This window comes from Salvelinus alpinus, chromosome 28, assembly GCF_045679555.1.
Source record: "Salvelinus alpinus chromosome 28, SLU_Salpinus.1, whole genome shotgun sequence".
Lineage (NCBI taxonomy): Eukaryota > Metazoa > Chordata > Actinopteri > Salmoniformes > Salmonidae > Salvelinus > Salvelinus alpinus.
Window position 1 is genome coordinate 13,239,783 of NC_092113.1, and position 18,048 is coordinate 13,257,830.

The 18,048-nt window shown below is 42.2% G+C and overlaps 1 protein-coding gene across 1 annotated transcript in view; it reads left to right on the top strand.

The window, feature by feature from the left end:
- Window positions 1-480: 480 nt before the first annotated feature.
- Window positions 481-18,048, top strand: part of LOC139557217 (uncharacterized) — a 28,376-nt gene continuing 10,808 nt past the window's right edge. The window contains exons 1-5 of the mRNA XM_071371726.1: window positions 481-603; window positions 1,953-2,090; window positions 2,807-2,944; window positions 4,151-4,297; window positions 4,600-4,728. Coding sequence (XP_071227827.1) covers window positions 501-603; window positions 1,953-2,090; window positions 2,807-2,944; window positions 4,151-4,297; window positions 4,600-4,728 — 655 coding nt within the window. The 5' untranslated portion in view covers window positions 481-500. The remainder of the gene's footprint in view (window positions 604-1,952; window positions 2,091-2,806; window positions 2,945-4,150; window positions 4,298-4,599; window positions 4,729-18,048) is intronic.

The window sequence follows — 18,048 nt, forward strand, 5'->3', positions numbered from 1 at the left end:
GTCTCTCCCCAATGATGTGTATAAACCCTGGATTGCTGATGCTGTGTAATGGCCAATGAGAGGCTTTGAAGCCACAGGCCGCCACATTGGCACACCCGAGAAAGAGCAGTCCTCCATAGGAATGAATGTTCTACAATATTTCAATAAAATGTTTCAAGGACACAATTTCATGTATTTATTTGTTGTGGTGGGGGCATTAACATTAACACTCTCAAAATATAAAATGTTCATGTTCAGTTCAATGAATATCATTTTCATGTATGCATTAAGGTGTCTGTAATAGAATATATTTGTCAAAAAACAAATGTAGATGCATTCAAATAGATGCATTTCTATAGCTTTTTTTTTTTTTACAATGAAGGAGGAGTTCCAAAATGGCTGTGCGGTGGCTTCAAAGCAGCGCCCCCTCTTAGTCATCTAAGGTTAATACGTATTATGGTCTCCTCCTCTGCTATGAAATTGATGTGGACTGCAATTGCTCTAACAGTCTTGAAGTCAGCATGGACATGAATTTGTCAGCGCGTTGTGCTTTGGTTCTTTCTCTGTTGGCATTTGTAGATTTGAAAATAGTCTCTGCTGCAGAAACGGGAGGCACATCTATAGGTGAGTTGTTCTAATTAGCCTACTTTGCATTATTTGTCATTATTTGTCATGAAACAAACTGTGATAATTTGATGAGTTTTATGAAGAAGCCTGCTACACTTGACTTAGGTGTTATAGCCTACCTAAGTGGTTATAAACAATAGCCTATAATTGTGCATTGCCCCTTTGCAACCTATTTTGTTGCTACCTTACTAAGAAATACAAGCCAGCCATTATGACTTTGAATCAATCCAGCCTACCCTTGGCCATTTTATGCATACACTGTAAAAACAATTCTAGTTGTTTCAACGAATTATTATGAAGTAAGTGGTTCCAAAGCCTTTTTCAGTTTATTCAACTTCTAGATAAAAGTGTTACCTGAACTTAACATTTTTAGTTGGCCCAAACTTAGCTCCAACTTGAGAAAACGTATGCAACAACTCAGTCAACATATAATGATGTGTTTGTCAACTTGTCTCATATGTTCATTCAACTATAAATTATTACTTGGGCATCTTAAAAGCACTGTTTGTGTGTCTGTGTGTAACCAGTTGCACAGCCCTTTTTAGTTAACATACAATGTTTTCAACCTACATTATGTGAACCAATAGATTGTGATTATTCAGAAGGCTGCCATGCATTTTTTTTATCCCCTTTTCTCCCCAATTTTCGTGGTATCCAATCGCTAGTAATTACTATCTTGTCTCATCACTACAACTCCCGTACGGGCTCGGGAGAGACGAAGGTCGAAAGTCATGCGTCCTCCGAAGCACAACCCAACCAAGCCGCACTGCTTCTTAACACAGCGCGCCTCCAACCCGGAAGCCAGCTGCACCAATGTGTCGGAGGAAACACCGTGCACCCGCCCCCCTCGGTTAGCGCGCACTGCGCCCGGCCCGCCACAGGAGTCGCTGGAGCGCGATGAGACAAGGATATCCCTACCGGCCAAACCCTCCCTAACCCGGACGACGCTAAGCCAATTGTGCGTCGCCCCACGGACCTCCCGGTCGCGGCCGGCTGCGACAGAGCCTGGGCGCGAACCCAGACTCTGGTGGCGCAGCATAGCACTGCGATGCAGTGCTCTAGACCACTGCGCCACCCGGGAGGCCCTGCCATGCATTTTCATGGGTGTTATGGGGGAAACATTGATGATCGGGGACAAATGTCTCCAAAACTATTAATTAGACACAAAATTACTTGGAGTATGGCCTACAAACTTTCCAGAGATGCAAATGCATATTTGTCGAATACATCTCAACACAAATATGACAGATTTTCAGAAAATTATTCAGTCCAATTGTGTCTATGTTCATGTCTCATTGTGGCAAGTTGGGTCCCCTGACATATCTGCTCAAATTGTGTTCACAAAGCAAAGCCTGGAGTGTGCCCTCGTAGACGATGGGGCTCAGGCATATGTGCAGAGATCTGTTCCAATGACAGTGACTGCCCCAATGATGAAAAATGCTGTCACAATGGATGTGGGCATGACTGCATTGCACCTTACACAGGTAGGATATGGTCCCTGAGTGACAGATACACACATCCATTGCATTCATTATTGCTGCATTACTCTGGAAACAAGAATGCTGGAGCTCTCTTTAGAGCTAAGACACTTAATTATGAAGATTTCCAAGAGCCATGCAGGCATATAGAGTCTATATATATATATATATATATATGACCCAGAGTATTCCAGCTGTAGAATTAGAAAGATTCATAGTCATTGTAATAGTAAGACTTCAATGGGAAGAGTCAGTGTAGGCTGACAAGATCCTACCATAAACCTATTTGTAATGGGGAAATGTAAGATCGCTAAAGATCATATTTAGTTTAGAGTGACCAACAAAACATTTAGCGTATACAGTCTATGTAATACACAATATTTCCAGTATTCTAGTTGTGACACTAAAGGTGTGGGTTGATGGTCACTAGACTTGATGCTGAATGTTATGAATTGTTCTCATATCTGTTGATAGTGATTGACGCCAGACTGGATGTCCAAGTACCAGGATCGAGGACACACTGATTATTCACTGTTGTATTGTACTGATGACATTCTGTGACCACTGTGTGATTCTGTAGCAGCTAACATTTATCGTAACAATCTCCACACAAATATGACAGATTTTCAGAAAATGGTTCAGTCTAATTGTATCCATGTTCATGTGTCTTTGTGGTAAGTTGGGTTCCCTGACATGTCTGCTCAAATTGTGTTGTCCCAAAGCAAAGCCTGGAGTGTGCCCTCGTAGACGATGGGGCGTAGGGACGTGTGCAGAGTTATGTTCCAATGACAGTGACTGCCCCAATGATGATAAATGCTGCCACAATGGATGTGGGCATGACTGCATTGCACCGTACACAGGTAGGATATGGTCCCAGAGTGAAAGATACACCCATCTATTGCATTCATTATTGCTGCATTACTCTGGAAACAAGAAAGCTGGATCTTGTAATGTACAGTTCATACACATAGATCAATATACTTCACATACACTCTCTTTAGAGCTGAGACACTAAATTAAGAAGATTTCTGAGAGCCATGTAGGCCTTTAGAGTTATATACATGTACATATATATATGCAGCCATATAGCTCAAACTTGACTTCCAAATAGGACATCTGACCATGTCCTGACTACGTCAGGAAGTGCCTTCAAAAACCAGCCACTAGGGGTAACGGTGAGTGCTATTACCATCAAGTAGGCTTGGGTGTTGCTATGGAGTTCTGGGTAGAGGTGATGGATAGGTGTCATCCCATGACTCCAGAGCCAAAGGTCTCATGTTCAATCCAGTTGTAGATAGCTTTTTTTATATATAGTTTTTTATTCTATCCTAAACCTTAACTCTTAACTTCAACATTTGGCATTTGGGGCAACTCAGAAATGTGACATTTGGAGAATTGGAACTACAGTATGCTGAGCAGGAGGAGCAACCCAGGATGTCAAAAACACTTTAACATTTGACATTTGCAGAAAAGTACAAAACCGTCAAATTCTGAAGGGAGACTGAGAGCTTGTTGATATATGACCCTGAGAATTCCAGCCATAGAATTAGAAAGATTCCAAGTCATTGTAATAGTAAGACTTCAATGGAAAGAGTCAGTGCAGGCTGACAATTTGCCACCATAAACATTTTGTAATGGGTTCATTTAAGACCAGTAAAGCTCACATTTAATTTAGAGTGATCAACACAATGTTTAGCATAGAGTTTCTGTAATACACATGATTTCCATTGTTCTACTTGTGACATTCAAGGTGTGGGTTGATGGTCACTAGACTTGATGTTGAATGTTATGGATTGTTCTCATATCTGTTGACAGTGATTGACGCCAGACTGGAGGTCCCAGTAGAAGGACCGAGGACACACTGATTATTCATTGCATTGTTGTATTGTATTGATGACATTGTGGAACACTGTGTGATTCTATAGCAGCTGACAATGTCACCACCTTTCTGTTTTGACTTCCTACATATGTAAATGCCTATTTATCGTAACCATCTCCTCACAAATATGACAGATTTTCAGAAAATTGTTTGGTCCAATTGTTTCCTATTCCTCCTGCTCTCTCAGTGCCGGTCCTCCCGAAGGCAGGTCAGTGCCCGCTGCTTCTGAAAGTCGTTCCGTCACACAAGGGATGTGTCCGCGATGAGGACTGTCCTAAAGATGACAAATGCTGCGTCTTTCACTCTTACGCCTTGTGTGTCCCACCTGACTTCAGTAAGAACCTGACTGGTTTATTATTAACTGTGTTCAGAAGGCTGCCATGCGTTTTCATGGGTGTTATGGGGGAAACATTGATGATGGTGGCCAAATGTCTCCAAAACTAATTCAGACACAAAAATATTAGGGGTATTGTCTGCAATCTTTTCACAAATTCAAATTCCTGTTTATTATAAACATCTCCACACAAATATGACAGATTTTCAGAAAATGGTTCAGTCCAATTGTGTAAATGTTCATGTCTCTTTGTGGTAAGTTGGGTTCCCTGACATGTCTGGTTAAATTGTGTTGTCCCAAAGCAAAGCCTGGAGTGTGCCCTCGTAGACGATGGGGCGTGGGGACGTGTGCAGAGTTCTGTTCCAATGACAGTGACTGCCCCAATGATGAAAAATGCTGCCACAATGGATGTGGGCATGACTGCATTGCACCGACACAGGTAGGATATGGTCCCTGGGTGACAGATACACACATCCATTGCATTCATTATTGCTGCATTACTCTGGAAACAAGAAAGCTGGGGCTTGTAATGCACATTTCATACACATAGATATATTTCTCACATACACTCTCTTTAGAGCTGAGACACTCAATTAAGAAGATTTCCAAGATCCATGCAGGCCTTTAGAGTATATACCAATGTTCTGCAACATCTATACACTCTGAGTATACCAAACTTTAGGAAAACCTTCCTATTTTGAGTTGCACCCCCTTTTGTCCTCAGAAAAGCCTTAATTCGTCAGCGAATGGACTCTACAAGGTGTTGAAAGCGTTCCACAGGGATGCTGGCCAATGTTGACTCCAATGCTCCTCACAGTTGTGTCATGTTGGCTGGATGTCCTTTGGGTGGTAGACCATTCTTGATACACACAGGAAAATGTTGAGCATGAGAAACCCAACAGCTTTGCAGTTCTTGACACAGTCAATCCGGTGTGCTTGGCACCTACTACAATAGCCCGTTCAAAGGCAGTTAAATCTTTTGTCTTGCACGTTCACCCTCTGAACGGCACACATACCCAATCCCTGTGTCTATTTTCTCAAAGCTTAAAAATCCTTCTTTAACCTGTCTCCTCCACTTCATCTTCACTCCCCTTCATCTACACTGAAGTGGATTTAACAAGTTACATCAAGAAGGGATTATAGCTTTCAGCTGGATTCACCTGGTCAGTCTATGTTAATAAATAAAAAAATCACCTTTATTTATCCAGGTAGGCCAGTTGAGAACAAGTTTTCATTTAAAACTGCGACCTAGTCAAGATAAAGCAGAGCAGTGTGACAAAAACAACAACACAGTTACACATAAACAAACGTACAGTCAATAATAAAAATCTATGTACAGTGCGTGCAAATGTAGAAGAGTAGGGAGGTAGGCAATAAATAGGCCATAGAGGAGAAATAATTCCAATTTAGCATTAACACTGGAGTGATAAATGTGCAGATGATAAATGTGCAGATGATGATGTGCAAGTACAGATTCTGGGGTGCAAAAGAGCAAGTGGGTAAGTAATAATATGGGGATGAGGTAGTTGGGTTTGCTATTTACAGATTGGCTGTGTACAGGTACAGTGATCGGTAAGCTGCTCTGACAGCTGATGCTTAAAGTTAGAGAGGGAGAAATAAGACTCCAGCTTCGGAGATTTTTGCAATTCGTTCCAGTCATTGGCAGCAGAGAAGTGGAAGGAAAGGCGGCCAAAGAAAGTGTTGGCTTTGGGGATAACCAGTGAAATATACCTGCTGGAGCGTGTGCTACGGGTGGATGTTGCTATGGTGACCAGTGAGCTGAGATAAGGCGGGGCTTTACCTAGCAAAGACTTATAGATGACCTGGAGCCAGTGGGTTTGGCGACGAATATGTAGTGAGGGCCAGCCAATGAGAGCATACAGGTCGCAGTGGTGGGTAGTATATGGGGCTTTGGTGACAAAATGGATGGCACTGTGATAGACTACATCCAGTTTGCTGAGTAGAGTGTTGGAGGCTATTTTGTAAATGACATCGCCGAAGTCAGGGACGGGTAGGATAGTCAGTTTTACGATGGTATGTTTGGCAGCATGAGTGAAGGAGGCTTTGTTGCGAAATAGTAAGCCGATTCTAGATTTAATTTGGGATTGGAGATGCTTGATGTGAGTCTGGAAGGAGAGTTTACAGTCTAACCAGACACCTAAGTATTTGTAGTTGTGCACATATTCTAGGTCAGAACCGTCCAGAGTAGTGATGCTATTGGAGGGTGCTGGCAGCAATCGGTTGAAGAGCATGCAGTTAGTTTTACTAGCATTTAAAAGTAGTTGGAGGCCATGGAAGGAGTGTTGTATGGCGTTGAAGCTCGTTTGGAGGTTTGTTAGCACAGTGTCCAAAGTAGGTCCAGATGTATACAGAATGGTGTCGTCTGCGTAGAGGTGGATGCCAGAGGTCTGGACAACAGGCCCTCCGATTTGACACACTGAACTCTATCTGAGAAGTAGTTGGTGAACCAGGCGAGGTAGTCATTTGAGAATCCAAGGCTATTGAGTCTGCAGATGAGAATTCGGTGATTGACAGAGTCGAAAGCCTTGGCCAGGTCAATGAAGACGGCTGCACAGTACTGTCTTTTATCAATGGCGGTTATGATATCGTTTAGGACCTTGAGCGTGGCTGAGGTGCACCCATGACCAGCTCGGAAACCAGATTGCATAGCGGAGAAGGTGTGGTGGGATTCGAAATGGTCGGTGATCTGTTTGTTAACTTGGCTTTCGAAGATTTTAGAAAGGCAGGGCAGGATGGATATAGGTCTATAACAGTTCGGGTCTAGAGTGTCTCCCCCTTTGAAGAGGGGGATGACCGCGGCAGCTTTCCAATCTTTGGGGATCTCAGACAATACGAAAGAGAGGTTGAATAGGCTAGTAATAGGGGTTGCAACAATTCATTTTAGAAAGAGAGGGTCCAGAAAGTCTAGCCCAGCTGATTTGTAGGATCCAAATTTTGCAGCTCTTTCAGAACATCAGCGATCTGGATTTGGGTGAAGGAGAGACGAGGGGGGCTTGGGCAAGTTGCTGCAGGGGGTGCTGAGATGTTGGCCGGGGTAGGGGTAGCCAGGTGGAATGCTTGGCCAGCCATAGAAAAATGCTTATTGAAATTATCGATTATCGTAGATTTATCGGTGGTGACAGTGTTTCCTATCCTCAGACACTTTACAGTGTCCCAAAACTTTTTGGCTTTAGTGCTACAGGAAACAAATTTCTGTTTGAAAAAGCTAGCCTTAGCTTTCCTAACTGACTGAGTATATTGGTTCCTGACTTCCCTGAAAAGTTGCATATCGCGAAGGCTATTCGATGCTAATGCAGAACGCCACAGGATGTTTTTGTGCTGGTCAAGGGCAGTCAAGTCTGGGGTGAACCAAGGCCTATATCTGTTCTTAGTTCCACATTTGTGGAATGGGGCATGCTTATTTAAGATGGTGAGGAAAGAACTTTTGAAGAGCAACCAGGCATCCTCTACTGATGGGATGAGGTCAATATCCTTCCAGGATACCCGAGCCAGGTCGATTAGAAAGGCCTGCTCGCTGAAGTGTTTTAGGGAGCGTTTGACAGTGATGAGGGTTGGTCGTTTGACCGCAGACCCATTACGCACGCAGACAATGAGGCAGTGATCGCTGAGATCCTGGTTGAAGACAGCAAAGGTGTATTTAGAGTGCAAGTCGGTCAGGATGATATCTAAGAGGGTGCCCATGGTTACGGATTTAGGGTTGTACCTGGTAGGTTCCTTGATAATTTGTGTGAGATTGAGGGCATCTAGCTTAGATTGTAGGATGGCCGGGGTGTTAAGCATGTCCCAGTTTAGGTCACCTAACAGTACGAACTCTGAAGATAGATGGGGGGCGATCAATTCACGTATGGTGTCCAGGGCACAGCTGGGGGCTGAGGGGGGTCTATAGCAAGCGGCAGCGGTGAGAGACTTGTTTTTGAAAAGGTTGATTTTTAAGTAGAAGCTGGAATTGTTTGGGCACAGACCTAGATAGTATGACAGAACTCTGCAGGCTATCTCTGCAGTAGATTGCAACTCCTCCCCCTTTGGCAGTTCTATCTTGTCGGAAAATGTGATAGTTAGGGATGGAAATGTCAGGATTTTTGGTGGCCTTCCTAAGCCAGGATTCAGACATGGCTAGGACATCTGGGTTGACAGAGTGTGCTAAAGCAGTGAATAAAACAAACTTAGGGAGGAGGCTTCTAATGTTAACATGCCTGAAACCAAGGCTTTTACAGTTACAGAAGTCAACAAATGAGAGCGCCTGGGGAATGGGAGTGATGCTGGGGGCTGCAGGGCCTGGGTTAACCTCTACATCACCAGAGGAACAGAGGAGGAGTATGATAAGGGTACGGCTAAAGGCTATAAAAACTGGTCGTCTAGTGCGTTCGGAACAGAGAGTAAAAGGAGCAGATTTCTGGGCAAGGAAGAGTATATTCAAGGCATAATGTACAGACAAGGGTATGGCAGGATGTGAGTACAGTGGAGGTAAAACCTAGCATTGAGTGACGATGACAGAGGTTTTGTCTCTAGAGGCACCATTTAAGCCAGGTGAAGTCACCGCATGAGTGGGGGGTGGAACAAAAGGGCTAGCTAAGGCATATTGAGCAGGGCTGGAGACTCTACAGTGAAATAAGACAATAATCACCAACCAAAACAGCAATAGACAAGGCATGTTGACATTAGGGAGAGGCATGTGTAGCCGAGTGATCATAGGGTCCAGTGAGTAGCTAGGCAAGCTGGAGACACAGCGATTCAGACAGCTAGCAGGCCGGGGCTGGCAGGCTAGCAGATGAGCCTCAGGGGGACATCGCAAAGGGAGAGCCTGTTGAAACCCCCTCGAACGGCTACGTCGGCAGACCAGTCGTGATGGATTGGTGGGGCTCCGTGTCAGCAGCAAGGAATCCAGGCCAATTGGCAAAAGAGGTTTTGAAACCCAGGAATTGTCTGAGGGATCTCTTCGGCTAGCAGGGAGATGGGTCTAGCTCGAGGCTAGCTCCAGGCTAACTGGTGCTTGCTTCGTGACAGAGATGTTAGCCAGGAGTAGCCACTCTGGTAGCAGCTAGCTAGCTGCGATGATCCGGTGTAAAGGTTCAGAACTTGCGGTAGGAATCCGGAGAAAAAACAGTCCGATATGCTCTGGGTTGATATCACGCTGTGCAGACTGGCAGGAATTGAACAGGCTGAGGCTGGCTGATTCCCTAGTTAATGGTGATGACCGCTAGCAGTGGCTAACTGACTACTAGCTAGTAGCTAGTTAGCTGGCTAGCTCCTGATGAGGGTTCCGGTTCTAAAGTATAAAAAATAGCAGATCCATACTACATTGGGTGAGAAGAGTATATTGAAATTTAGATAAAAAAATATATACAAAATATATACGAAGAAAATGATATATACACTGGACGAGACAAGACAAGACAAAGACGTCTGACTCCTACGCCATCTTGGATTATATATGCTCATTCTATGTCATGAAACGAGCAGGTGTTCATAATGTTTTGTTCAGTCAGTGTATAACACTTTGTTGTTGATAAGGTGATACAAATGCATATCTAAGGGAAGGGGAATTTGGGAATATCAGGCTGAGAATTCAGAGGAGTAGCAACATACTTTATTACTGTACACAGAACATTAATTAAGCTGACAATTTGTCAAGGGCCACCAACAGAATTACAACTCATTGTAATATTAAGACCTCAATGGAAAGAATCAGTGTACGGATGATTTCCAGTGTTCTACTTGTGACACTCAAGGTGTGGGTTGATGGTCACCAGACTTGATGCTGAATGTTATGGATTGTTCTCACATCTGTTGATAGAGATTAACGCCGGACTTGAGGTACAAGGGCCGAGGACACACTGATTATTCACTGTTATATTGTATTGATGACATTCTGTGAACACTGTGTGATTCTGTAGCAGCTGACAGCCTGTTTGTTTTGACTTCCTACAAGCCTCTAGAGCTGGTGTTTACAGAACATTTGGTGCTGTCTGATTAGAATGTAAAGGGCATGTCTCCAAGATGCCAGTTAGACATTTTCTCTGCTTCTGTGCTGGAAGTGTCTCCCTGTTGCAAATTTTAATAAACTGTGTCCTCCACCTCTTTGGAGGTCAAATATCTTTTGGGGGGTTTTTACAGCTTTTCTGCTACATATACATGCACATACATTGTACATATACATTTTATATGGATAGATTTATTATGGATAGATTTGATTGACTTTACCTGCGACTGCTTTTCTCGATTGTTAACCTGGAAATTCCTATTACACGTATGTTTCTACTGTATAACTGACCGCTTTTTCTCTGTTACCATAGTGAAGCCCGGTCGCTGTGTCCTGCCCAAGGGGACCTACATGTGTGCCGAGTACTGTTACAAAGATGGCCAGTGCCCGAGGAACAGAAGTGTTTCCGGATATGTTGATTCTACGCCTGCACTGAGCCATTGAAGCTTTATTGGAAATTCTTAATCATTATAAGAAATAAGTAGAAAATACAAATTATTACATGTACAATTATGTCTTTGAAAACTGATGATTTTATGCAATAATAAAAATGAAAAATGATCATAGCTTTTATGGAATCTGGACCAACTTCATTGACGGTATGTCAATTGACAAACTCATGTGGACTGCTGAATTTGAATAAAACAAGATTTTGAACACCTGTGCCTTGTTTTTTAGGGGTTTATTTGAGACTCATGTGGTGCTCATGTGAATATCCTTAATTTTCCGGCTTCAGACCAATGCCTTTTCTCACTTTAAACATAGTTTTTTGTTTTTAATTTCCATGTTTTTTACACCGGAAGGTGATCATGCAACCTTATTATACAACATTATAATTAAGCAATAAGGCACGAGGAGGTGTGGTATATGGCCAATATACCATGCTAAGGACTGTTCTTAGCACGATGCAAAACGGAGTGCCTGGATATACAGCCCTTAGCCGTGGTATATTGGCCATACACCACAAACCTCCGGGGAGCCTTATTGCTATTATAAATAGGTTACCAATGTAATTAAAGGTGTAAAAATAAATTATTTGTCATACCAGTGGTATACGTTCTGATATATCATGGCTGTCAATGTAACGATTGTCGTCGGGAGAAGGAGAGGAGGACCAAAGTGCAGCGTGGTACGTATCCATAATACTTTTAATAAAGATGAATACGCGAACAAAAACAACAAAACGACCAACGAACAGTTCTGAAAGGTGCAACAAACACTAAACAGAAAATAACCACCCACAAACACAGGTGGGAACAGGCTACCTAAGTATGGTTCTCAATCATAGACAACGATAGACAGCTGCCTCTGATTGGGAACCATACCAGGCCAAACACATATAAATACAAAAACAAGGCCAACATAGAACACCAGACATAGAATGCCCACCCAAACTCACGCCCTGACCAACCAAAATAGAGACATAAAAAGGATCTCTACGGTCAGGGCGTGACAGTCAGCCTATCAGCATCCCAGTTTAAATAGAGTTTAGCACATGCTCTCCTTGTGAATCTTCACAATGATGAGTGTTTTTAAATTGTATTTATTGATAAGATCCCTGCTCATAATCCTACTGATTATTGCTCAAAGAAAATTGGCGAGAGCAAGGAAACAAAGACTGAAGCAAATATTTACTATGCGATTACACAATGTAGCTGGCTAGATAGATGACTACACAATCCCGAAATTTAGCAAAGCAGTTCTCAGTGGAAGGGTTCTGAAATATTCTCTCTCGCTGAGACGAGGTGTGACCGTGAATACAGTCATCCATCTCGGTGGAAACAACTTGGGACACACAAGGGGACAACCCTGGTACGTGAGATGCGATATGACTTGGAGGTAGTCCAAATGCTCCCTGGGACAATGGTGAGCTACTCTGACATCAAACTGTGGAAGATTTGGATGTTCCTCCGTGGCAGGCGCATGCCCACAATCCACCACTTTGCATTAAATCACTGTGTCCCTGGGCAGTACCATAGGGCAGGGTTTCCCAAACTCGGTCCTGGGGCCCCTCCTGGGTGCATGTTTCGGTTTTTGCTCTAGCACTACACAGCTGATGAAAATAATCAAAGCTTGATGATGAGTTGGTTATTTGAATCAGCTGTGTAGTGCTTGGGCAAAAACCCCAAATGTGCACCAAGTGGTACCCATGGTAACAACCATTCCTGAACCTGACTCCAAAAACAAGCCACCGATGGACAGTACCAAAATAGATACTCTATTGATTCTGTTCAATGCCCCATATACTGAGCATTCTTTTTGTAGCGGGAATTTGATATAATAGCTTCAATTGAAAAGAAAGGTTTGATGCTTCAATTGTTACATTGTATATTATTTCATAAATCTGATGCCATGGTATTGGGATATCGAAAATCTGTTCCCAACTATCTTGAATTTAATGCGGTATAGTTATCAACCCTCTTGACCATAAGGGAAACTGATACATGTTACGATTTATATTGGTCATTTTAAGCCATTTACGATTAATTAATTCCTTTCTCTTTTAAGTAATTTCCTCTTCCATTATTGTGGCAGAGCTGCGATGAACTGGTTATAATTTTGTATTGAGCATACATTTCCTTACACCGTGATTAATTGCTTGTGTGACATAATTTTACCTTCGTTGTTTACAATGTCATTCATTAACATGATACCTTCCTTATACATTCTCTACAAGAAAATGTTTTTTTCCTCTGTAAGTACTTTTGAGATTAGACATTATATAGCCTATGTTCTGCCTCTTCTGGAGGATAACATTTAAATAGTAACCAACTATGTTTGGCTTCATTTGAAAATTATACTGGAAAACTTCTTAGGGAGAGCCCCCTTTTTTTCAATATTTGCATAAAATGACATACCAAATCTAACTAACCTGTAGCTCAGGCCCTGAAGCAAGGATATGCATATTCTTGGTACCATTCGAAAGGAAACACTTTGAAGTTTGTGGAAATGTGAATTGAATGTAGGAGAATATAACACAATAGATCTGGTAGAAGAAAATACAAAGAAAAAACAACCCGTTTTTTTCTACCACCATCTTTGTAATGCAATAGAAAGGTCCCAATTCTAGCCATCACTCTGGTTGTAATTCCGATGGTGTCCACAAGATGACAGCAGTTTATGTGCAAAGTTTCAGACGGATAACTTGAAGAATGAGCGACCTACATGACATTTAGTGTGAAGTCACCCAGGTACATTTTGGCAAAACGTGAAGGAGACATTGGCATTCATGTTCCATTTTTCTGCAAGAATATCGTCAAATCTGTATACTTGGACTTTGATTTATCTTTTCCAGTATTAGTAGCCGTATTATAAGTTCAACATTTGCCAAATAACCAGTTTTCATATCTTCATAACTCTGAATATTCTAATACTTTTTATCCAAAATGAAAAGGCATGCTGTCGCAAAAGGTTAGCTCCTACATTTTGCGACCGAGACAGGGATACTCCCGTTAAGCCCAGCTCATTGGCTATCTAGCTAGCTTTGTTTGACCCCGATTGGTGCTTATTTGACAAAGATACAGTCGATCAAATGAAGACAGGCGTGCCATGAAGGCGTGCCATGAAGGCGTGCCATGAAGGCGTCCTATAGGATATACAACATATACAACACAACAAATGATATAGTGAAGTCTGGTTACATTCTATGATCTCTGAGGAATACATACGAACGTGAATTGACCGGTTGAAACAACGTTTATGGTTAGATTTTTACAGATTCCTTTCATTGCAAACAGTACAAAATCGATCGTGCATGCTATATGGAGCTTTTTAGGATATGAAAAAGGATTTTATCTAACAAAACGACACTTCATGTTATCTCTGGGACCCTTTGGATGATAAATCAGAGCAAGATTTCAGAATGTAAGTACACATTTCACCTTCGGAGGTGAATTTATCAAACCTATTGCGGTGAAAAAGTGTTTTGTACTTCCCACATATGCTGAGCACTTGTTAGCTGCTTTTCCTTCACTCTGCGGTCCAACTTATCCCAAACCATCTCAATTGGGTTGAGGTTCGGGTGATTGTAGAGGCCAGGTCATCTGATGCAGCACTCCATCACTCTCCTTCTTGGTCAAGTAGCCCTTACACAGCCTGGAGGTGTGTTGGGTCATTGTCCTGTGGAAAAACAAATTACAGTCCCACTAAGCGCAAACCAGATGGGATGGTGTATCGCTGCCGAATGCTGTGGTAGCCATGCTCGTTAAGTGTGCCTTGAATTCTAAATAAATTACTGACATTGTCACCAGCAAAGCACCCCCACACATCACACCTCCATGCTTCAGGGTGGGAACCACACATGCGGAGATCATCCGTTCACCTACTCTGTTTCTCACAAAGACAGCGGTTGGAACCAAAAATCTCAAATTAGGACTCATCAGACCAAAGGACAGATTTCCACCGGTATAATGTCCATTGCACGTGTTTCTTGGCCCAAGCAAGTCTCTTCTTATTATTGGTGTCCTTTAGTAGTGGTTTCTTTGCAGCATTTCGACCATGAACGCCTGATTCACGCAGTCTCCTCTGAACAGTTGATGATGAGATGTGTCTGTTACTTGAACTCTGTGAAGCATTTATTTGGCTGCAAATTCTGAGGCTGGTATCTCTAATGAACTTATCCTCTGCAGCAGAGGTAACTCTGGGTCTTCTTTTCCTGAGGCGATCCTCATGAGAGCCAGACTCATCATAGCACTTGATGGTTTTTGCGACTACACTTGAAGAAACTTTCAATGTTCCACATTGACTGAGTTTCATGTCTTAAAGTAATGATGGATTGTCATTTCTCTTTGCTTATTTGAGCTGTTCTTGCCATAATATGGACTTGGTCTTTTACCAAATAGGGCTATTGTCACAAAATAACTGCTTGACTCAAACGCATTAAGAAGGAATGGAACTCCACAAATTAACGTCTAACAAGGCACACCTGTTAATTGAAATGCATTCCAGGTGACTACCTTGTGAAGCTGATTGAGAGACTGCCAAGAGTGTGCAAAGCTGTCATCAAGACAAATGGTGGCTACTTTGAAGAATCTAAAATATATTTTGATTTGTTCAACACTTTTTGGTTTACTACATGATTCCATATGTGGTATTTCGTAGTTCATCAGCTAAAGTCACTTTTTGTGAATTTTGAAGCATTTATGTAATTAAGAAAAACATTTGTGGACTAAAAACGTTATGTTACACAGCATAGAGGTTGTCTGAAGTTACACATCACAGTATCACAACAGCGTGACCGTTTTGGAATATTGTGTGCTTATTGTTTAGAAAGTATTTAGTATTTAAGTATAAGTTGCCCACACTTTAGATGAGGCCACGCAAAAAGACTTAACTGGTGATTAGTAAAGTAGTTTATAAAGATGTAATCTTATGTAATGGTCTTATGAATATTATGAAATACTTTACAAGTTGTTTTTAAATGTGTGCATGTGTGAATAACTAGGTAACTAACATTGACAAATGTGGGAGTAATGATTTAATAAATTATTCATAAAATATTAACCAAGCCATTATAAATGCTTTATTACGTGGAGTTATTATAAAGTGCTACCGAATACAGTATTTAATTCTACATGATTACATTCTGTTTCAGACTCATGTGGGAATCTAGTGAAATAGATCATTTCCGTTTTGGGCCGATCTCCATGTCATGCTGGCAAGGTGATGAGCTATGGACTGGAAAAATGGGCCGTGCTATGAATTGGTTCCTGGCTGATCTCAGAAGTGTTGGTGGCCCTTGACAAATTGTCAGCTTAATGTTCTGTGAATATCACTGTATAATAAGTAGTGTATGTTGCTAGTGCTACCCCTCTGAGTTCTCAGTCCGATATTCCCAAATTCCCTTCCTCGGACATATGCATTTTATCATTATATGAACCACAACATGTTATATATTTTCTTATTAGGCAATAGGCTATCTCCTCTTTATCTAACCTAAGTTGTCTCAGTCAGCCACATATAATGTGATGAGTATAGTCCTACAGCGTAATTTGGAGGGAAATTTAAATATAGTAATTACTTTGTTTATGGAGGTGTACATTATAAAAGTGATAATGTAAGAAAATCCAATGTTGAGCATTTATCTTGTCCGCCAAATAGTTGTCTAATCTAAGCCACCAGATGTCAGTGTGGTCAAAGAAAGAACGCTTATTCATCTGCCCAACATAACCATGACAGCTGAGTAAATGTGTAGGCCTAAAGACCATCCTAAAGGTGAATTATACGTTTTTAACAACAACAACAAAAAATATTCTACAATATACAGGCAACGGAATCCAACCATTTCCCAAACTCAAACAATCAACAGAGTGCTATCTCTTTACATGGCGCCGGAGAGGAGGGCTGAGTTCTTATTGGCTCTTAACCAACCTTGCTATTTTGTTTGTTTTTTCACGTTGTTCGTAACTTGTTCTGTACATAATGTTGCTGCTACCGTCTCTTATGACCGAAAAGAGCTTCTGGACATCAGAACTGCGATTGCTCACCTCAAACTGGACAAAGAGTTCTTCTTCAATGAGTCAGACAGGAGGGATATGCTACCATAGACACCCGACCAGGCCCAGATCCCTGTGATTCGTTGGAAAAGGAAACTGAGATTTAGTGGAAAAGATCAGGGTGCCTTGCGAGGATCAGGTGACGAGAGGCTAATCTGCCCTTGCCTTCCGTCCTGCTAGATAATGTTCAATCGCTGGAAAATAAATGGGACGAGCTGAAAGCACGTATATCCTACCAACGGGACATTAAAAACTGTAATATCTTATGTTTCACCGAGTCGTGGCTGAACGATGACATTAAGAACATACAGCTGGCGGGTTATACACTCCATCGGCAGCACAAAACAGCAGCCTCTGGTAAGACACGGGGCGGGTGCATATGCATATATATGTGAACAACAGCTGGTGTACAATATCTAAGGAAGTCTCGAGGCTTTGCTCGCCTGAGGAAGAGTATCTCATGAAAAGCTGTAGACCACACTATCTTCCTAGAGAGTTTTCATCTGTATTTTTCGTAGCTGTCTACATACCACCAGACTCATGCTGGCATTAAAACCACGCTCAAAGAGCTGTATATCGCCATAAGCAAACAGGAAATCGCTCATCGAGGCGACGCTCCAAGTGGCAGGGGACTTTAATGCAGGGAAACTTAAAACAGTTTTACCTCATTTCTATCAGAAGGTTAAATGTGCAACCAGAGGGGAAACAATTCTAGACCACCTTTACTCCACACACAGAGATGCGAACAAGACTCTCCCTCGCCCTCTATTTGGAAAATCTGACTATAATTCTATCCTCCTGATTCCTGCTTACAAGCACCAGTGACTCGGTTTATAAAAAAGTGGTAAGATGAAGCAGATGCTAAACTACAAGACTGCATTGCTAGCACAGACTGGAATATGTTCCACGATTCTTCCGATGACATTGAGGAGTACACTGCATCGGTCACTGGTGATATCAATAACTGTATCGAGGACATCGTCCCCACAGTGACTGTATGTACATACCCCAACCAGAAGCCATGGATTACAGGCAACATTCACACTGAGTTAAAGGGTAGAGGTACCGCTTTCAAGGAGCGGGACTCTAACCCGGAAGCTTATAAGAAATCCCGCTATGCCCTCCGACGAACCATCAAAAAGGCAAAGTGTCAAAACAGGATTAAGATCGAGTCGTACTACACCGGCTCCAACGCTCGGCGGATGTGGCAGGGCTTGCACTTACCTCGATGCACTTATTGATAAAACCAGTGACTG